The sequence below is a fragment of the Cynocephalus volans genome, chromosome 12 (genome assembly GCF_027409185.1).
Source record: "Cynocephalus volans isolate mCynVol1 chromosome 12, mCynVol1.pri, whole genome shotgun sequence".
Lineage (NCBI taxonomy): Eukaryota > Metazoa > Chordata > Mammalia > Dermoptera > Cynocephalidae > Cynocephalus > Cynocephalus volans.
Window position 1 is genome coordinate 48,799,130 of NC_084471.1, and position 23,971 is coordinate 48,823,100.

Here is a 23,971-nt window from a genome sequence, read left to right on the forward strand (position 1 = left end):
TAAGAATCCAGACTGATCCTTACTGGTCATGCAATATTGGCTAAAGAACCTATTTACTCTAAACCTTAATTTCTTCAACTGAAAAATGTAGATAATGCAGTACTTTCCTGATAAGGGTGTACCCGGAAAATGACATAAAACAAATAAAGCATTTAGAAAAATGCTTGCCACACAAAGAATACAAGAAACTTTGGTAATTTTAATAGCAAGTTCAATGGGGGAAGAAAGCCTAGGGTCAACTCCTTCTTCTTCAACCCTCTCTCCAAGAGAAGCCAAAATGCTCTAGAAGCCCCCCAGGGAAATTACATGGACTAACCTGAAGGAGGAAAGTAGTTGGAGGGAAAAAAAGAAAAGCAAGAAAAAAAACTGACACACCTTCTTTAGTCTTGAGGGAAGTTTAGAAGTCCTCCCTTCAAGTTTGGGAAAGAAAAGGGTCTCAAATGGTTTTTCGAGGGTGGGTTTTTCACAGAGCTTCACTGAGGTGCCAAGACCACTGTTGAGTGGTGCATAGAATGGGCATACTAATTAGATTCATCAGCAGAAAACATACTTATCCAAGTTGGCACCAAAGCAATAAAGACGCTAACTTTCAGGTGACCAGAAAGGGTTTGAAAAGATATATACCAAACTCAAGTACCATGCTCTTTCTCTACTTCCTTCCCATCCACTCACCAACATGCTCCATGAAACCAGGCAGACTGCTGATCAAAGTGGATGAGACTAGAGGGCTATTTATCCTATGTTCTGGACAGAAAAAGTTTCCTGGGCCATTCTCATATTAATGGGCATGGCATAGGGGAATTCAGTAAGGAGAGTTTAAATTTCCCATATGCTCAGAAGCATGGGGGATTTCTTTTATTCAGTGTTAAAATCATAATGCTTTGCTAATATGTTGTTGACTGTTATTATTATTAACATCGGGTATTTGTCTATTAGATCTTCCTTTCTTTGCTTCCCTGATTATCCAGCTCAAATCATCTTAATCAGTGCCTGGCAAATAGCCTCATCTCTTTTGTAGCTCTGTCCCTCAATTAGCCTTGTTTGGCAAAAACTTCAATCCTGGATGAATCCAAGTACTTGTGTTCTTCAAACATGTGCTCATACAGCTGAGTATCACAGGAGAAAATCATGCAATTGAGAAGCTTAGGTTTATTATAAATCCATAAGCATCAAACTCAAATAGGCACTCAAAGCTGTCAAGGAGTTCCTTCCTACTCTTCCCAATCCTCAATTTTCAAACCTCTCCAACACCCACCCTCACCTCACTTTCATTCAGCTACTGATCTTTCTCACTTTCATTCAGCTACTGATCTTTCTGAAAAAAAGTCACCAGAAAGGTCTTCCTTCATTTTCCCATAACCAGAAATCTAAATTTACTGGAAGTATGCCTTCTCTTAAACATGAGTTCTTTCACCTCCCCAAGGACCAATGTCCAGAGTCACCTCTTACTCCTCCAACATTAACAACCTCATCCTCTCCTCAATCTTGATCTGCCAGCTATCTCTCATCTTTAAAAACAAAATAAAAATCTTCCTTAGTCCTTATTCCCCTCAAACTATTAAGCCCGTTTTTCTGATCTCCTTCCTTGGTAAATCCATTTAAATTTCATTGTACATACTCTGTCTCCATTTCCACATTCCCAACAACTTTAACCCATTCCACTGAAACCAATGAATTTGCAGGCCACCAAAAGGAACTCTTCTCAGTCTTCATCCTGTTCTACCTCACAGGAACAGCCACTTTCTTATTCTTGAAAAAAGCTTTTCTCCTGGCATCAGTGACAGGACACCCTGGGTATTCTGCCTGACCCTCCAGCTACACAACTCAGTCTCCATCACAGGCCCCAACTCTTCTCTCAGTCTCCAGTTGTGACAGCCCTTCAGGGCTTGGTCCCAGGCCCTCATCCCAAAAACCTCAGAATCACTCTTGATTACTTTCTCTTCCTCACCTCTCACCCCATACTCCTCACCCAATCTATCCCCTAGGTCCATTTAATTCTACCTTCAAAAAACATTTGGAATCCATCTATGTCTCTGTAAAACTACTATTTAAATCTCCATAAACTCTCACCTGAATATAAAAATATCCTACTTACTTTTTTACCCGATTCCTCTCCTGGTATGCCAACTGCCCAATCCCAATTGCGTATTACTACAATTAGCCAGAGAATGGTTTTAAATATAAATAGAGCCATCACATCTGATTTAAAACTGTTTAATAGCATTCTACTGTACTCAGAATGAAATCCGACCTTCATAGCATACTCCACCTGGGCACTGCATGGCTGACTGCTGCCCACCTCTTCTACCTCATCTCTTGTCCTTACCAGCTGTGCTCATCCACACGAGTTTCTTTCTTTTCCCAGAACATGCTCAGTTCTCTGCCTCAGTCCTTTGCACAACCTCTTCCCTCTTCCTGGAATCTCTCCCCACCCCCACCTCTTGCTTATCCTCAGACCTCAGTATACAAGCCTTCTTCCCAAGGATTCCCTGAATACCCAATGTAGAGTCACTCCAATCCACCCACCCATCATGTTCTATCACAGCATCCTATCTTTTTTTCCTTCCTAGAATTTATCACATTGACTAAATACATACATTTGCTTTTTTCCTATTTATTTTGTGTCTTTCTTATACTATTATAAGATTCATGAAAACAGCCTTATCTGCTGCATACGGCATGCCCTGAATACTTTGATACATATCGTGGTGTCTGACAGAGAGGAGGTGTATAATAAGTATGTGTGGAATAAATGAATGACTGAGCATGTCTGATGGGGACTACCAATGTAGACTGTAGACATAAAACTAAAGGAAGGTGAGGCAGGAAAAGAAATTATAACTTTGGTTTATTAGCACAAAGCATTAAAAAGTGATTTCAATGACTAAATGCGTTATTGTTCTTATATGGAAAAAAATGATCTGTAAAATAATCACTAGGAGAGACCTTGAGCAGAAGAGAGAAGGTAAATATAGGAGACTGAGAGCAAAAGGGTCAGTATAACAAATGAATACCACCATTTCTTTGTGTGTCATGCTAACGTGGAGCTCCTCCTTTCATAGACAAAATCACAGAGGTAGGCCAAACTGGAATTTTGAATGCATTGAAACTTTGTAAGCCAGGTTTCAAATACATAACTTAGGATAGCTCTTTGCAGCACTCCCCTTAAACCACTAATTTAGAACGTGGTTTTTCATAACAATAATTTTGACATATTAAATGTCACAGGGACAAAAGAGTTTGTGGTAAATATGTTAGGTTCATTATTTTTATTTTATAATTATTTATACAAAGTTATGAAAAGAGGGTAAGACCTCAATTTTTAATGAGTGAAACACATGGATAAATGTTATGAAACAGTAAATGAAAAGAGTAAAATGCAAGCAAAAAACATTTTTTGCAACCTAATTTATCAACCTAATTTATGATAAAATATACACATTGAAGTAACAATGGAACAATTTTTTACTTACTAAATTAGTAAAAAGCTTATTTTGAAAATTTATAAGACCCAATGTTCTTTACTTAGTGTAGTATAAAAACAGAACTTTCAAACATTACTTCTACCATTATATACTGGAGAAAAAATTGATAATATGGAGGAGAAATTGATAATATGCTTCTAGAAATATATATGAAGAGACAATCAAAAATATAAGGGGAAAATCTATCATTTAAAGATTATTAGAGTGTTATTTAACAAAAATTGGAAAGCAACCTAGATGTTTACCAATAAAAACAAAGCTAAATATATTATGGTACATCTTTATCATACTACTAGTACTAAACTATGTAATAGAGTCATCAAACAATTATGAAAATGAGTAACAAGGAAAAAAATATTCCAACTTAGGAGAGATTATTTTTAGCATCAAAACTTGTAACATTGCCAGATATGTAGTTTTAGGCTACTACATGCACTTTCCAAAAAGAGAACGTAAAATAAAAGGAAAAGTAGCTTTAAAAAGGAAAAGAAAGAAAGCTGCTGATGCAGGAGATAAACAGGTTAGAGAAAAGTGCCTCTAAGGCAAGTTTGTTGTAGCTCTGAACTAGCAATCTAACCAAATGGTAATGGCTACAAAGAGTCAGAGGTAGTTTTTAGATAGGTATATCCAAGTGTATGCATATTTACAGATGGGTATGCATTTACACACATAACCACATACAAATATATTATATTTATCTATCAACTAAATATGTCTAATAATTTCACAGGCATATTGTAAATAAAGTGATCAAAAACATAATTTTGTAGTACTAACCAGATCAGTTAAAATGTAAAATATATTTTGAGCCCTTAATATAATTTATAATAAAAATAGTTTATAAGGCCTCCCACTGATAAATGGGTAAATGCCTGCAGGATGACCACATAGAGACATATCTCTCAAATAATAAAGGCTTTTTAGTTAATGTTTATAGCCTCAGTGGTCAGTTAACAACATTTAAATCAGAGACAAAATAATGAGAATTTGATCAATGGCTGTATATTTTTAAAAAATGAAACTGATGACTAGAAGTTACTTCTCTTTGATTAAGAAATATGAATAGACATTCTTATTTAATTTTTAAAAGTACTTGTTTTGTATTGGAGGTGGAATTTTTGATTCTCAAATCCATGGAATCTTTTCTTAAAATGAAGTGTTTTACTTCTCTATAACATGCTCATTAATTCACTTTGTAGTTAGGGCTTTAATAATGCTAATTATGTCAAATCCAGTGACTAAAACCCAGTAATGTACAGTAATGATAGCATTATTATCATATGGCATTGAGTGATCACAACAAATAATTATCAAGTGTTAACCTTTCTACCTGTATCATATCTAAAACTGTGTACCGTCTTTAGTGAAATATGGAAATGTTTGAGCAAAAACTGTCCATGGTCATTCATTTTAAATTGAGCATGATTCAGCTACCATCTGGATAAAAACACAATACTGTACCTACAGAAAGGAAATTAACTTTGATGTACTGCCTTTCTTCCTTTATTATTTTCTGGCTTTTCATTTATCTAAAAACATACATACAAGGGAGCGAACACCCTTTCAAATTTAAGCCTGCGGTTTTCAAATACATGCACATGTTAACATATAACACCTCATTGAAACACAAGTTATTGAGCATGCCGTTGCTACTAATAATCCCTATGGTTGTGTGCCTATCATTACCTTCAGGCTATCAGAATTTTATGAGCACAAACCAATAATAATGATATTTCCTTTCTCCTTTTTATCCACACCTCATTGCTTTACATTGATTTGCATAAGCAATTTCCACCCTGATAATTGGAGCCAAACATCTTGTTGTAGGTTACCTTATGGAAAAGAGCAGTTAAATACTAATCAAGAGAAATCTTTTTTTATTCAACCATATTTTACATAATGTTGAATTATCCTCTCTGGTTGAGCAAGAAGGTGACTCACTTGGTGACAGGATTTCAGGGTTTGAGTTTATATCAAACTTCACAAAGATCTTTCTTCATAGTTTCAGTTCCCTGGTGTTGACTCATAACAACATGAAGAATGGTACTATTAGGCTCAAATCATTAAAACAATATTGTTTTGTTCAAAAGGAAAAAGCAATAGTAGTATGTACTAATTATTTTTTAAACAGGTACTGAGCCAATCAATGTTATCTGAGGATTTCATAATTATAGCTTTATTTTTATTTCCAGAAAAATCAGAGAAAACAGAAAAATGAAATTAGGGAGATTAAAACAAGTAAAAATGAAATAAGGAAGGTCCAAGTCATGTAAAAAAATATTCTATCTAAAAGAATCATTGTCTGAATTACTTTAAAAGTTAGCCTATTCTACTTATGTAGAATCAGGATTTGAGCCACAGGAACTTAACCTAAATTATAAAAACATGGTAAAAGAAATAGATACTAATTTATTGATAATATGCAATAAATTATAAAGACATGGTAAAAGAAGTAGATTCTAATTTATTGATCATATGCATATTATGACCATAAACATTGCTATGTATGGGTGAAAATTAACATATATGCACTTAAACAATAAGAACCCCAGTAAATGAAAGATGCAGGAATTGCTAAAAGCTGCTGTGAGGTGGGCAGTTTCTTTATTGGTGGGGGAATTTAGAGGAAGCATTTATTTATAAGAGCTAGGAAGATTTTAGGGGGATATTTAAAATCACTGAGAACTTCTAGAGAGACAGAGAAAAAGGACAACAAAACTGCAGTATCTTTGCATTCCAGGTACCGTGCAGAAAATAACATTGGACAGTAACAACATTGGACGCTGAAGTTTGTCCAAGTGGAAAAGCAGATGGAAATGAGGTTACCATTCATTTATTATAACTCAGTACCCCACCAGTAAGGACTTGACTTATGCTTTTGTCATTAAAATGAGAAAACCACATTCAAATAATGTAAATATTAAATAGACATGGAGCCCACTTGTGATCTTGCTAGATTTTCCTTAGAGAATGACCTAGGAAGAAATTTAGAGATATTTATATTACAGACAAAACTGAGTTGCTAAAGGTAAGAATTACATTATATATAGAAAGTATAACTTGAGCCTGTGTGCAAGATAGTTTCTGGTTACTGCTGACTTTCCTACTGCATTTCTCACAGACTCTGTTTAAGTCCCAGTAGGTAATGTCTCATGCAGTTGTTTTCTTAGTCATCATTACTCACTGCAATCATTGCTAGGAAAAAATCCTAGGCAGGGAAAATACATAAGCTTACTTTCCAGATGTCCTATGTAGCGTTGATCTTAAATCAAAAGCAATTTAGGCCAATTGCTGTTTAGATTCTTCTCCCTGCACTCACCATATCCCTGGAGGATCAGCCCACCTGGGGAAGTAGACTAAGGAGCCAGCAGTTGTGATTATGCAAACCAACTCTGTAATTCTTAAGTTAACCAAAAAGCGAAATAATTCCTCACAGTAGTAAGCTCCCCTATCTTTTCTCCAGCTCCTTATTTTAGAAGTAATAACTTCAGAAATTTAAAAATTTTAGGCATGTTACTGGTACTGATTGACCCTGACATAACTAAATCCACTCATTCAAAGAGGAGACTAGAGTTTACAGACCACAGGCAACTGGACTATAGTTATGAAGTGATTAAAATGTGGTCATTGTTGGTTTGATTTTCGTAATTTCTCCCCAACATATAGCCTTACAAATTTTTTTATCTTATTTTAATGTTTTATTGGTTATACATATTAATGGGGCAAGAGCTGACCATCAGCATCTGTGCCCCAGATGTCATGAGCAAATCAATGCTGTCAGCATGCCCACCACCTCAAACTGCAATTTGTCCCCATGTCTGCCACCCAACCTCTGCCTTATACTCCTCTCCCTCCCCTCCCCCATCCCAGTAACCCTACCTCTGTTCTCTCCCTCAACAAGATTAACACACCACTGTGGTCTTTCTTTCCTTCCTTCTTTCTCTTTTAGCTCCCACTTATGAGTGAGGACATGGGGTATTTCTCATTCTGTGCCTGGCTTATTATCACTTAACATAATTTTCTCCAACAGTTTTAGAAAATGCATATACCCAATGATAATTCCCTTCTGTTTGAAATACATAGAATTGTTGTGGTTTTGCTACTGAATTACATACCAAGAGTGATTTCAGACCCTCAAAGATGGTTATCTACAATTGCTTGTGTGCATCAGATAGATTTAAAGGAGGCAATACCATTGATAATGGGTAATAGGACCACAGTAATTCATGTTTTTCAGGGCCAAAACAGTTTCTCAAATTATCATCCATAATTTCCTAAACTGAAGAACAGGCTTTGGGAAAGCAAATGACTGTTTCAATAGAAACACAATATGGCTCAATAGAGAATTACAAAGTAATTTAAGAAGGACTATTTCAAGACAGGACTGGAGAGATTATAAAATGAAAACAATAGCTCTGATGCTTTAAATTTTTAGCTGAAGGTAGATATGGGCAGAGAAGCAGAGATCTATAACTATGCTAAAAGAGTCTCGTTCTCATATCTCTTATAGCCTTAGAAACAAAATTTCTGAAAAACAGACTATGGTTTGAAATTCTGAGTGGCAAAATACAACTCAAGTAAATTTCATGGCTTTATTAGGACGTTTATGTGAAAGTTAGCATATTGATTGAGAAAGCATAGGTAGGACACTGAGAATTAGAATGCAGGTCTCCGAAGTCTAAAATCCACTGAGTCTCCCTTGGCATCCAAATCAGCCCTTCTTCTTGTCTCTGCAAAGGTAAGTTTCCCCTTACTTGAATTCTCTATAATGACATCCATCCCCTTGGGGATGCTGATTCTTCTCAAGACCAACCTCCAATATACCTGAATTCCATCAGACCTGTAAGTAAAGTTGATTCCAGCAGATTTCAGGAGTACAAGTAGAAATTCTGACCTCAGAAAAGATGGCATATACACTGAAAAATCACTAAGAAATTTCAAAAAGTCCTTAGCAAATGTCATCTAAAACAACTGTAGCTTAATCTCAAAAATGTAAAACAAGTAGAGCAAAATATGAAAGTGAACAGGAAACTAAAAAGCCAGGGAAATGTAAGTTGTTTCCTAATACCAGCAAAATACCAGCAAAAACTCTCTAATAATAAATGCTGGTCTGGTGGTTTAACTACAGTTAAAGTACTAAGCCATACAGTCTTAATATTCAGATGATTAACTGAAGATTCAAGAACACTCATTCTCACACATTTAGTTGACAAATTTTCCCATTAAATTAAAACAGCTGTTTCAAATTAGAGATATCAAACCCAAATCTTGTAACTAGTAAACAACATTAAATGAATCAAAGATTCAGAGAATACAAAAAATGTAAAGAACCTTAGAGTATTTAGTCCAACTCCTGAATTTTATAACTATAAGGTCAGAGGCCACAAGAGGTTCAGTGACCTATAGAAAGCCCACCATTTATTGGAGAGATAGAAATGAGAATCATTTCTCCCTGCTTATTCCGTTGCTTCATGCTTCCCAAAATATGCCTGCTATCATTTTGGTAAAAGGAAAAAATATATGAAAAACACACTATTTGCAATTTGAGTTTGCCTTTACCTGTAAGTCTAACCCCAGGTCTGTTTGCAAGTAATAAACTTTCATTTGTCAACATAGAAATAGCCATGTTAATGTAAAAACAATTAATAGATTTTTCAGCAGAGATAAGTGCTGACAGTCCATATCAGCCCTTTCAACAACTTCTAAACTAAGACTCCCTAGAGCTTTATGGATGGGAAGCATATTAATATCAACTCTGCGACCACTCAGCACCATGACATGAAGTGTCTGTTCAAGAGGTCATCTCCAAAATGTATCTCATACATCTTCATGCACAAGAGATGATAATTTATCACCTAGACATAGGGATCTACTGTAAACTAATCCAAACTGCTGATGATACACTAAATCAGTTTGAGCGATGAGTATAAATGAAGCTGCAAGTGAAGTACTGAAGGCTACAGATCTATCTGATCAATGAGATGTCGCAAGGCAAATGAAATGCAGTGTTGACAAACGTAGAGTCCCTCAGTTGAAAATTAACCAAATCAAGTATCAGAGCATAAAGGCACACATTAATACAAGCTTCAAACGAAAGTTTCAGATAAAACTGAACAGATTGGGTCAGTGGAAAAGGATGTATTAAAAATTGATATATTAACACACCATAGAAAGTATGACAGGATAAAGAAAAATGCTGCAAAACAATAATCCTCCAAGTAATATAACTATAGTTATTCACTCTGCTGAACAAATCCATACACATAGATGAAGAAAAACAATAAAAACTGTACAAATAAAATGATTTCACATCAACTTGCTACCAGGAAATCAAATTCAATTTCTGTTGCCCTTATGAAAGCTTAGATATTTTCTGGAACTGTCATGCTACAACTTCAATAGGAAAAAGCAAAGGAGTGTGAATAAGGAAGGACATTCCTCTAGGTAGCTGACATTCATGGAGGGCACTCCTTGAGAAAAAAGATATTCCCAACTCTGTGTTCAGAATAGAGCCTTTAGCACCCGGAAAATAAGTCCAATGGCTTCAGCTATTCTGAAGGTGTTGCTAATAGAAAGAGCTGATTAGACTAAATTTCAACCCCTGCTGAAATAAATCTGTAAAAGTATTTTCCAAGGGAAATTATTCTTCAAGAAATTTATATATTTTCGTCTTTGCAGCATTAAGTATATATAGTCTGTCATAACATATTTAACTCTTGCTTTGTATTTTATCTTTCAGTTTGTTTTGTGTAAAGATAGAATTATACTACAAAAATATGACCTGATCCCAGATGTAGTTTATTTAAATTTCAAAATGAAAAGCTTACTAAGAACAGATAAGATTGATTGCTCTCTCTGTCTTAGCATAATTGTATTTCAGGTGAACATCAATTTACTTTAAAGGACACTTCTAAGTAGCAGAATGCATCATAAATAATGCATCAATCACGGCTACTAGAAACATGATTTACTCCAGCAGATTCAATGGAATAAAAGTTTATTTTTCTATATTTGTGTCTGCTCTAAAGAGTTTAATGATCTTCCTTTTCTAAGAATTAATTCTTAGATTCCGTACATCATACTCTAAATGCAGTATAATAAAACTGTTTCTTTCTCTTCCTTTTTTTTTCTGTTTAAATGTATTTTCCAATTGAAATAAAAACATTTAAACATGGTAACAAATAACAATCTATGTATGTCAATAATAAATCAACAACATAAAAGGTACATATCTGAAAAATAGCCTTAAGAGTTTCTCAAATACATAATTCTAATAAGGTTGACATTATTTGTTTATACTTTATATAAACTTTTAAATGGAAGAAAAGGAAGTCAGGCTTTCTGAATAGGTTCAAACATATTTGAAAATTATCTAAATTGAAAATGCAAATTAAACAGTTCAAGTTTTGTCAGTTGATACAGTGAGTAGCCTATCTACAACTTTCATTTGTCATACAGAAAGACATTTGCTTACCTTATACATCTAAAAGTTTTTCATCAAATTCAGCAATTTTGTATTAGCAACTTCTTAAGCTGTGAAATGTCCTTAAAATAAATATATTGACAAGAAAACATATAAGTGAAAATATAAAGCATTTTACTTACTTGCAAACCCCTCTGAAAAACTGAATGACCCATAAAATTAGCCAGCATTCTAATTAAAGCAGCACCCTGTAGGAGAAAGCATTAAAAAGAAAAGTATTTCAACCAAGTATCATGATTCTAAAATTGTCCAATATCAATCAAAAATAGTCTACTCCATTCATACTATTCTATTTTTAAAAGCAATTAAGAAACAAGAAAACTATGAAAATGATATCCCAATTACAGATAATAATTGCAGTTTTTTGTTTTGCAAAATATTTGTGGATCTGAAGGTTTTATGGATATAAAACCTACCACTGCAAAATAGAAGTTTCCTGGAAAAAACATCTCAGGTCAATAATTAGCTATAGTTCGGGAGCAATCAACATTTCGTCAAGCACTATATATAAAAAAGTTAATAAAACATTGTCTTATACTCACAAGTTCATAATTTGGTACAGAAAGGATACCCATGTTAATACATAATTATATTGAAATATAACTTTGGAGTAACATAGATTCTTACACTACTCCTAACTCAACAAAGAATAATTAAGCTGTAGGAGCGGAGAGTAGAGAGTACCAAGCAGTTAGACTGCTTGGGTTCACATCTTGGCTCTGCCACTTACTCACCATGTTTACTCAGGAAAATTATTTAATCTCTCTGTTCCTCCCTTTTCTCTCTTGTAACATGTAGATAATACTAGTTCTATTTAATGTGGTTGTTCTGAAGCATAAATGTATTAACATATATAAAGCAGTCCAAACTGTGTCTGAAAAAACAGTAAGTACTATAGAAGTGTTAGCTATCAGTATTTTTTCAACCTGGCTAATTATTTTTATTTTCTGTCTATTTATTTTAGAGGCTGAATTTAGCCATATATATCCACATGCAAGTAAAAATATGTGATCAATATAAATATTTAGGGTAATAGAAGAAAATGCTGACTTAAAAGAGTCTACCTCACTTAGAGAACCATTATTATAACATTGTAGAACAATGTCAGTGCAAAAAGATAGATATGTAATCAATACGAAACATTCCAAGTAATGATGGTGAAGCTTGGATGATCACAAATCTATATGTAAAATACATAAATGCCTTCAAGAAGATACTTCAATCCATGCTAAATTGTTTTAACTACGAAGCAGCAGATTGTAAGCAGGCAGCAAATGTTCAAATGTAAATGATATCCTGGCTTTGACAGGAAAATTCCTTTATGACTACATATTTCACATCATACTCATCACAAATGCACAACTACAATAACTTATTTCTTACATAGTGTCTCTTTTTACAAGAGAATCAGAAGAATCACACATATAGACTCATCCAGTCTGGGTCTGGACTGCTGCAGTCAGTCCAGAAACACAACAATGAATTTCCAATACACTTCTTAACATAATAAATGGGTGAGAGAGAAAGAGAAATTATCTGTTACTAAAAGTATTTGTTACTAGAATTTTTTCCTCTAATTCTGGGACTTTAATGCAATATAATACTCAAGCTCCATGAATCACCATTAAAGAAGTGTCTCAAAGAATTTCAATCACCACCAAAATTGCTTCCCAAATGGTATTTTATTCTCATCTAAACAAATGATGAGCTGGAAAACCATAGGGTTTTATGTCTCTTCTGGTATTTTTTTCCTCCCATACCTTCTACTCTTTGCTTTCTTTTGCTTCTTCGTCTTTATCTTCTACACACTGTGTAAGTCCATAAAGCATAAGCATTTATGATTCAATCTGGGGACCAGGTTAGAATTTCCTTCAGAGCCTATCAGCTCTGCTTTTTGAATTTCCTTGACAAGCTCTCCTCCAATACATTTCCCAATCTAATCTACCAACCCCAAGGGTGGAAACTGTCAATTTTTCAGCAAAACTAACCCTTGCTACCTGGGAATTGAGACTAGAATTTCAAGCAGTCAACTCAAACTTTCCTTCAGAACAGAATAGCCATCTTTAGATGATTTAAGTGTTTTCCCTCCAGGTAATGACTTAGTCTCTTATTGGGCTATAAAAACTATCAATCTAGCATGGTTTAATGACATAACAATACTTTCTAATCATAAATAATGTACCAGTTTTCCTGTCTGGGTCAAGCTGGTGCAGAGGGCAAATGGGAAATAAAACCTAGAAATACAATCAATAGTCCAAAGTTATGTATCACCTAATTCCCGAATATCATTGTATTATATAATTCAACTAACTTTTACAAAATATGTCTATGTTGCCCGCTTAAACATTTTAAGCAGCATGTACTCGTCTATATTTTACTGGCCTTTTACTGGCCCTAAAGCTAAATTAAAAAATCTCTATTTTGTAGAACTTCATTAACAAATGGGCTCTCCAACTGTTGTCATTTAGCCAACGTATACCAAGAACCTACTATGTATGGATTATAACAAAGATTACATCTCTTAACATAGGCATAGCTCATTATAAACTTAAAAAAAAGAAAAAGAAAACACTAAATTCCCTTTCATCATGTCTTCAAAACATTTGTTCATCAAGCAAGCATTGTTTACTATATTTGAACTTACACTCACTTGTGACTCAAATTTCCAGACCCAATGGAGCAAACTGGAGTTTTTGAAAGCCTGAGTGGCTTTATCGGAAGTAAATATACTATTTCTACAAGGATTTTAACATTTTGAGGCTAGCTCAAGAAAACTCGTCACTGTTTGCTAAACCAAATTTCAGAGATATACTAGGATAGCTAACTGATTTTTTTGAGGTTTTATAAAGAATATTCCACAGAAGTATGCTTATAAACTCATTCATCATTTAGTAATTTTTATATTCAGAAAATCTTTTTCATACAAGTTCCCACTTAAATTTTCTTTTACTTTTACATTGTAACAATTTGCATGTACATCAGTCTCAGAGACAGTAAACATCTCAGAGGAAAAAAACGGTATCCTCATGACTTGGTTCCACTCTCTTCCAGTGCCTGGCTCAGAGGAGGTGCTTCCTGAACATAACAAATATATGAGAGAGAAAGAGAAATTATCTGCACATACAGCAGTACTTTGTATTCTTCCTGAAGACTAGCTATTCAGCCAGGATATACAGTTTATGACTTCACTGATGTACTGCAGTGATAAGTAATCACTTTTGAAGAGAGGGAGATCTTCTCAGCTAATTTATTCCTTTAGCATATGCTTATTAAGTAAGGTGGTACATTCAGTATCCTGTAAAATATAAGTAGGAGTGTCACAAGTCTCTGTCCTCAAGGACATCAAAACCTTGCAAGTGAGATGAAATACAAAGTAACATAAAATGAATGAAAAAAGAAAGACAATTTTCTACTGTACTATGGAGGAGAGATTATATCTGGAAGGATGAAAGATAAAGAAAATCTTAAAAAGTGGTATTTGTGTTGGACCTCGAAATGTGGATGGGGGTGTATGAGCACAGATAAACAGAAAGTGATTGCATGGTATGGCAGGAATGGTCTTTGCATGGTCAGGCAGGTGGGAAAAGAAAAGCATAAGTAGGGAAGATGACCTAGAATGACAGAAGGCACAAAACCAGATAATGGAAGAATAGCTGGAAAATAAGATTGAGGCAGTTTTTAGAGAGGTTTGAACAATGGGGCTAAGAAATTTTAAAAAGTGATTAAATAAATTTTTTTAAAGTCAGGGCTTCACATGATACTCGAGGGAAGAAGTAAAACAACCATAAACAAATGACAGCAATAAGAATAAAAACTGGAGATAGGTTTAAGAAATAGAACAAAGATAAGTTTGAATCCTAAAGCCTGAGTGAGTGGAAAATGACATAGAAGATATACATAATTTAGGAAAATGTACTGTTGGGTGAATATAAATAACATCCATTTGAAAAATGTGGAGTTTAAGAAACAGGTAGAGAACCTGAGGAGCAAAGGGTAAATGAAACCATAGGAATGAAATTCAGTGGATAGTTGTGATTGAAGACACAAAATGGGATTTGGAGTGGGTGAGATTGCCAAGTGAAAGTGCTGAGGTTTTAGTGAAGGAAACAGAAAACAGAATCTTAGAATCTTGGTACAGATTGCACATGAAGTAGGCACTCAATAAATATCTGTTGAGAAAATCAATGAAGAAATGAAGTTAAGAGTAAAGGATAACATACAGCAATAAAAAACAGAAGGCAAACTGGGCAGAAGTAGTGCCACAGAAGAAACGTTTTAAGAATTACTGCTTCAGATTTAAAGGAAAATAAGAACTGAGAGAAAGCCATAGTAGGTCACATTTAACAGAGAGCTATTTAAATAGACTTGCAGCTGTGAATGCCAAATTGAATAACAATGAAAATGAAAATAGAAGGAGGGAAAGAGAAATCTAGAAGCAAGTTCACATGAGGTTCACATTTTTCCTTTTTAGAATATGGGAGAAATTTTTGAGCAGAACAAAAAATGATCCAGAGGAGATAGAGACTGGAGACACAGTAGATCAAGAAACATTTGCTGGAGCAAGATTCCAGGAGAGCCAGATAAGGAGAGAATTTAGGGATAGTCTTAGGAAAGAATTAGCACAATCTTCTCCGGGACAGAACTGAGGTAGAAAAAGGAAGTAAAGACTAACAAGAGATTTTGAAGTATAAAGCACAGAAGTCAAGGAAGTACATTGCACAGAATAAATTGAAAGCTCCATCAAGTTGAAGACCTGTTCTGTTTGGCTCAACACTATACACTCATTGCCAAAAACAGTTCCTGGCACATAGTAGGTTCTCAAAAAATGCCAAATGAATAATAGGCTGTCACTTCTCAATAATGCAGATGTGGTCCCAAGATTATGTGACTCGGAAAGAGTGAAACAAGGTTTGAAGTAACTCAAGTGAGAAGGCAAAAAAGAGTTTAAAAATGTAAAAATGTGTAGAAAAGTAAAAAGTCTTAAGTGAAGTTATTAATAATGTGTCTGTCATTCATTAAGCAACTATTACATACTGTATCCACAATATCAGAGGGAAGATATTACTATATTCATCAGGTCAGAAAATTGAGGCTTAAAAGTTTGTATAATCTGCTGAAAATGGCAGATAGTAAGCAGTGGAGCCAGATTAGAAACCCGTTTATATTCAACTTCAAAATCAGTAATCTTAACCAATTTGGGTTACTTTCTTGTGATCCCAAATCAAAAAAAAGTTAGGTGACTCTCTCTAGAAACACTGAGCTTAGCAAGAACTTACAGAAAAAATTCCTAGAGTAACTCAGAGTTTGGAGTCAGTAAGATGGTCGCTGAAGAGGATGAAGGAAAACTTATTCAATGGGACATAGTTGAAATGGCTAACAATATTCCCAGGACTGGGAATAGAACAGAAGACATAAATGAGCTAGCAGAATAGGAGATGTTTATGGAGTAGGAGACATAAAGCTATTTGAGGGTAGATTCAATAAAAACAAGGGAACGAAGTTGAATATAGTGATATTTGTACCAGATGCTGGAGGTGGCAACTGTGCAAATGTACTGCTCAGATTTCCTACTGCTGGGCATCTTCATTCACCACCATAAGGGCAACTTTCCTCAGTTTACTTTCCTCAGCCAATGACTGAGAAGGACAGTGTAACAAAGGCAGGCCCATTCAGTGACACAGGGCTCTCCTCCAATGGGCCACTCTAACTAGAGGACTCCCCACTGATCTGGATGATTGTTTCTTGAAATTAGGCTGAAATCTGAAACTCTTCCAACCCAATGCCCTTCCTTCCCTCTCTCCTTGTATAGGCTGTCAACTGCAACATGGTCTTAAGGCAGCTCTCCCAACATTCTCTGGCTTCTTTGACAAATAACTCTTTTGTACATCGTGGGGTCTGCTTTTTAGAAGGCCTGAACTAAGCCAGTAGTGCAAGTTTTAGTGCTGAGGTCCACATACATATAAACTGCTGGATGATGGGTCACTGGAATAAGTTGATAATGAGTATACTCTAGTAACAAGTAGCACACTCACCAACACAAAGGATCTTTTCCTTATTCCTCTCATGACGTCTTTGACTACTAAATATTCTGTACTATAGATGTGTTTGCTTTATGACTTGCTCTTCTCTCAAGTAAAGATAAAGAATAATGTATCGTTACATTCAGTTTTTATATGGGAGAGACTGAAGTGAACGGATTTAGGTAATTTGTCTAAAATTACATAGATACAGTGATTACTAGAACTTGTCTCCAAAGTTCTTTGATTAGCAATGAAATCTATGAGGTAGGAATTTCTTATTTTCTGAATTACTGAAAGTATTAGTCTATTGATTCTAAATGAAAGCACTTTTTAAATGTAAATTTCTAAAAGATGTCTCAGCAACAAACCTGGACAGGTGAGGAGATAATACCATGTTCTAACATGATTAGTTACTGAAGAATTTCTTTTGGTCTGAAATCCTCCATAGTTTTTCAAAAATATGTTTTCTCCTTTGTTCTTTTAGTTTGTTTGTGTGTTTTTACAATAGTATTATAGCTTATTTAGCATCTTAGGAAGAGGGGAAAAGGACATAAAATATATAATCCTGAATATCCCTCATTCACAAATTTATTACCAAAGAGAAAGGCTGAGAGAGGGAGAATAGAAAAAGAGAAGAAAGAGAATGAAAGGGAAAAAAATTAATTCCACTCAAGAAGGCAGAATGAATGCCTCATTGCTGCAGTCACCCATGTTAGGAACCTTGGAGACCTGTCTGATTTATTACTTCCTGAGGTCAAGCCTCTATCTCCACATGGCTGAATCAATTCATAGCCTCCTAGTGACATCCCCAGATGCCTTCATAGATTCATCTTTTGGGACACAGCAGACTAATTTTAATTACTTTAGAAGCATAATGTCTGCTAAGAGTTCTAGTTCTGTCATCTACTTAGGCATTTTAGATGATCTAAGCATCTACAATTAGCAGAAAACAATAGTAATGATGATTATGACAACAATACTACTACCATGATAATAATAATAATAATAACACCTACTTCAAGACTTTTCTGAGAATTCATTTAAATTATTCACATAAAGCACTTGGAACAATGTTTGGCATATAATAAGCTTCAAAAAATGTATGTAGTTATTATCATCATTTTCTTCATCATCACTATCATTATTTTCATGTTAGATTCCTGCCTCCCAAAATATTTACTTTTTAAAAAAATTTCCTGTGGTAGTAATCAAGGTTACACATAATGAGATTCACTGCTACCTACTAACAGTTTTTCCTACATGACCAAATAATCAGCTTCTGCTCTAGTTAATTTCATCTTCTCATTGTCCCATGAACATGACTTACGCTCTCATGTTTTAGTCATACGGTTTACCTCAATTACAATGATACTCCTTTCCAATTGTATATTTTTAAGCTTACACATTATTAAAAGCACAAGGAAAGACCATACTAGGATATGAAACTTCCCACAACTGTGTTAGCTGTCAATGCTTTTTTCTCCTCTGAAGTAATAAGTCCTTTAAGTCTGTACCACAGAATTTGTCAACAATTTTATGACTCATTATTTGTTTCATATGAACATTTCTCCTTTCCACAACTACATACAGGTCATATTATTCAGACTTACTATTGACACACCTATTAGTCATTGGTGTTATAACTTTTCCATTGCCAGTGAAAGATGACCCTAGTGAGGAGAGGTATCCAGCAACCCTTTGTTAGTTTCAAATCGGCAGTCTGGACCATGAGACTGCAGCCAGTACAGAAGTCTGCCATCTCCCCATCATGAAATTCAGCGTATATTCTTCACTAGGGCCATACGTTTTTTTCAGTATCCTCAGAAAACGACATTCAAACAGGGTAGTCTGTATTCAAGTATAGGAGACCAAAAATGTATCCAAGGAGAGGACCACAGATCCCAGGGACAAGACAACAAGGAACTTTCAACAGTATCAGAAACAGCCCGTGCATATAAGCATTCAACTGAAGAAATTAGAAACATAACGTAAAATAATGTACATGGAAGGAAAAAATATAAGGGCACAAATTAACAAAATAGGAAACAAAGAAATGGTTGAAAAGATAAAAAAGTAATATGATACAGTATCTGTGAAGACTAATAAAATAGCAAAGCTCTAGGAAAAAATTGATTAAGGTAAAAAAAAAGGAGAAAAGAAATGTAAATAGACAATATTAGAAATGAAAATGGGCACATAACTACAGAAAAAGTTAAAAATTAAAAATAAGAATATTCTAGCAACTTATGCCAACAAATATAAAAACTCAGATTAAAAAGAAAAATTTTTCATGAAATTATAACTTCTCAAAAATGACCAAAGAAGTAGAAAGACTTATCAGTGGTTTAAGAAACAAAACACCAAAAGACAAAACAACATACATACACAAAAACCAAGCCCGTTTTACAGGCGAGTAAACTTCTAAGAAAACTTTGTAATATGTTATACTTGTCTTGAACAAAGTGCTTTAAAAGAATTGAAAAAGAGTAAACACTTCCTAGGTATTTAAGCATGCATGTATAATTGATGTGCAAATTGGACAAGGTAATTATAGTCCAACCTCCTTTACATTATGCTCTATGAAAATATATATACGAGGGTACTTCAAAAAGTTCATGGAAAAATAGAATTAAAAGATAATCTGAATATTTCCATGAACTTTTTGAAGACCTGTCATATATATATAATGTTCATGATAAATGTCACATATAATAATGTAAATACAACTTAGTCAATATATATTATAATATACATAATATATAACAAATAATATAATCTATGTACATATAATATATATTATATGAAAAGAAAAAGACAGAGTAGCGTTTATCTCAGAAATTCCAGTAATGATTTAATAATAAAAATTCTACTAATATAACTCATTGCATTAATAGTTTAAAGTAGATGAATGATTTAATCATCTCAATATAAATGGGAAAAACATTCGATATTACTTAGCATTCATTAAAAAATAATATATCTTAATAGACTAGGAAGAGAAGAGAACCCATTAACACGATAAAGCCATCTTCCAAAAAATATAGTCAATGTTGAAATATTTAATGCATTCTTTTTAAATACAGAAATACGATAAGAATGCACTCTACTAATACTTCAAAATAATTTAATTAAAGGGATAATAACTTTAAATAATAATAATAAAATAATATAAATAAATACAAACAAAAGAAATAAGAAGCAAAAAAAAAAAGGAGGCAACAAATTAGCATCATTCAGAGAAAATGTGAAAGTCCTCACACTAATCCAAGAGAATCTATAGAACTAATCCATAAAATCAATAAAAGATTGCAGCTAGGTTTCCTACATATGGTCAATAAATAAAAATTAAGAGAGTTGATATATATCAGTAAAACCTAACTTAAAGAATTAATTTGAGTCCCATCCTCAAAAGCAAAAATACAAATATTACAAAACCAAAATAATAAGGAAAATTTCACAGTTGTTTAGAATTCTCATAGAAAAAATTACATAACTTAACCAAACACACAAGGTCTAAAAGTGAAGAATTACATTCCTTATAAAACTAGAAAGAATTTTTGTAAAAATTCAAAATGAATCTATAAATTCTTCAAAGTAGATTGTTGGTTTTTATTTTTTTGCTTCAGAAGTTGCCTTGATCTGAAAATTCAGATGGATTGCCAAAGAGTTAATAATAGCAATATTGAAGTAGAAAAAGACAAAGGGAATCATCACTTTTGATAAGAAACCTAGAAAGCTGTTGTGATTAGACCTCAGAGAGTAATGCTGAAGCAGGAATTAACATGTAAACTAGGAGACCAGAATAAGGAACTGCAAATATACCAATACTGATGTCAGTGAATGCGGACAGAGAATGGTATTACATTACTGTGAAAAAAAGGCAGAGAATTCAGTAAATAACACTGGAATGATTGATTATCTAAACAAAAAATAAATGACACTTTATATCACAATATAAAGAAACAACAATAAAAAATAAGCAAATGAATCATTTAAAGAACTTGACATAAAATGAAAAAAAATTTAAATATTAGGAGAAAATGAAATAGCATATCTTTATGAATTGGGGGTGAAAAAGGATACTTAAACCAAAAAAAAAGCACAGGCATAAAGGAGAAAATGGACAAACAGACCAACATCTGAATTTAAAAATCTATTTGATAAAAGACATTATAACTTAAAAGAAAAGCTACAGTCTTATAGGCAATCAAAGATTAGCATCCAGAATACAAAAAACAAAACAAAACAAAAAAATCTCCTACTAAAATGAATAAGAAAATAAGCAGATTAAAAAACAAAGACTATACTGGGAAATGAGCAATAGATATAAACAAGAACTTCAAAAAATAAGAAACCCAAAGGGCAATGAATCCATGAGAGAGACAATCTCATGCAGAGAGAAGAAGCATGGCCATCTAGATTTCAGGAGAGATATTGGAGCTAGTGGTCCCAGCCTCTCACAAGGAGCAAGCCTAGATGGAGAAGACAAAAAATAAAAGAAATCTGTATAATAGGTCCTGGGCATTCCAATATTTAGAAGCTGAGAAAAGTAATTGAGTTCATCAAAAGAGATGAACGAGAAATGGCCAATGAGTTGTTTAACAAACCAAACCAAATCAAACAAAACAAACAAAAAAACATGGCTCCAGGAAGCAAAATAAATAAAAGGTTTCAAGGGGAGATGATCATCCGTAGAAAATAAAGACTAATTGGATTTTACAAGGTGAAATTAAATTTTGATTTGACAAGAAAGGTTTGGTCAAGTGCAAGAATGAAAGAATAATTACAGGGGTTTTAAAAGAGTCGGGGAAGAGAGGAATTGGTGTTTTGCACTAAAAGACCAAAGATGTAAAGAAGTAGGCTGGGTGGATGTACATCAAGGGGATTTTTTAAGATCAAAATATTATAACATGTTATTCAGAGAAGAGCTATCAAATGGAGAAGGAAAAATGGATAATTCAGGAGACAGAAGTAGGCAAGGGAAGATGGGGCCTTTACACAGTGGAGGACTTGGCCTGTATAGCACAGACATTCATGCCTGCAACAAAGAGCAAGAGAAGCAGAGAACACAGGAATCAACAGGTGAGATGTACAGGTTTGGAAGTGAGAGAATATTGATATGTTCATTGCTTCTATTATTTCGGTGAAATAAAAGTAGAGTCATCAGATGTGAGTGAGAAGCAATAGAGGAGTGTGAACACTAAGGAAAGAGAAGAAACTAGGTGTTAGCTGCCTGGAAGAATGACAAATTGATGTGGGAGATATAGGTCCACGTACCTTACAGAGCAATTTCTCTGGCAGGTACACACACAGTGAGCAACGCTCACACATGAACCCAAGGACATATGTAGAAAGGTGTCATTTGCAACACTGTTTTAAATTTTAATTCTAATTTTAACAGCTTTGAATAGGCAAAAACTTCAAACTTAAGTTCATAAATAGAGAAATGGATTTATAAATTGTGCTTTAGTCATATTGTCTAGTAGCGGAGATAAATGACATAGAGGTCTGAGTATAAAAATATGGATGAGATGAAGTTATATCTGTTTAATGGTTATCTCTAAAAGAGAGGAAAGAGAAGGAAGGACATAGGGTGAAGAAAGGGATTATAGGACTTCAACTCTAATGTTTTATTTCTTTGAGATAAATCAGAAGTAAGAATATCTAACAAAAACATAATATTTGCTGAATTTGAGTCTTTTGTGCATATACACTTGATAACATTCTCTGTATGCCTGAAAATGTCTTAATTGAGATATTTATTTAAAAAAACAAATAGTGGTCTTTGAGACAACTGCTAACCTACAACACCTTACAATTAAACTCATTCAGTTCAGTCTTGCATGTTTTATACAAATTTTTTATTCCTCTTGTCTTAAGTTCCGTGATCAATCTGTACAGTCTTCTAGAAGTATTTTGGTGCTATGATTTTTTTCTTTTCTAATTTAACATAAACTTATCTAACAAGTGAAAAATGAAATAAATTGAATTGAATTAGCCAGACACATGATGTAACCTTTTAACAGTTACGATCTTATGAATAATAATTTTCTTCTAAAAATCAAAATATTAGTGAATATACTGTAATTTCCATTAAAGTGCAAAGACAACAGCACAGCAATGGTTTAGAAATAAGTGATTAAAAATATTTATTTTATTTCTGGATCTAATGGAAAGCTGAAATGCCCCAAATCAATAACAGTGTTGAATAAGTAAAACTAATTCAATTTTGTTTTAAGTTCAGGAAAAAAAAACACTTGTTTTTAAAAATCTAAATATTCTTCAATCCCAAATTCATTTTAGAACTTGAGAACAACAGGCTGTAAAATAATTGCACAAAGATGTCAATATCATTTGTGCTTTTTGTATATCAGCCAACAAACGATATCCTCGTCACTTATTGCAGAACAATTGTTCCTTGTCAGAGTTAGACTATCACAGCTGGAACCCATATGAAATTTAGCATATAAAGAAAAATACAACAGGAATTAACGTTAGTGAACAAGGCATGTCAAATGTGCTACATAAACAAGACTTTTAAAAGATGCTTGCATAATATTGTGCTAGCAAATGTCACAAATTAAATACCTTACAAAATCATTACAAATTAGGTTTTAGATACATACATTTTGAATACAAAATACTTCCCTAATTTATGTTTAATATAAAATATGACAGTGTTCTTAAAAGAGGCATGACTGGTTTTAGCTGAATGATAACTTACATAAATATGGTTTATTATGCAAACAACAATATATGTTGGTGTAATGAAGTTTTAGTGTCAGATGGATGTTTTGTCTGAAATTAAGAGTACAGTACTACCTCTAACAAGTCATTTATTATGCTGAACTGAATACTTCCTGAATATTCCAAACATGCACTTTTGCAACTAATAATCAAAATGTCAAATACTCAAATACCTGAAAGTTATCCATAAACTAGTTTATAGGCACAACTTTTAGTTACATGGTTAAATTCGTGCA

General features: G+C 33.6%; 1 protein-coding gene across 1 annotated transcript in view; it reads right to left on the reverse strand.

Moving 5' to 3' along the window:
* TRHDE (thyrotropin releasing hormone degrading enzyme) overlaps positions 1 to 23,971 on the reverse strand; it is a 394,124-nt gene that overhangs the window by 106,972 nt on the left and 263,181 nt on the right. Inside the window, exon 7 of the mRNA XM_063076143.1 lies at positions 11,091 to 11,156. Coding sequence (XP_062932213.1) covers positions 11,091 to 11,156 — 66 coding nt within the window. The remainder of the gene's footprint in view (positions 1 to 11,090; positions 11,157 to 23,971) is intronic.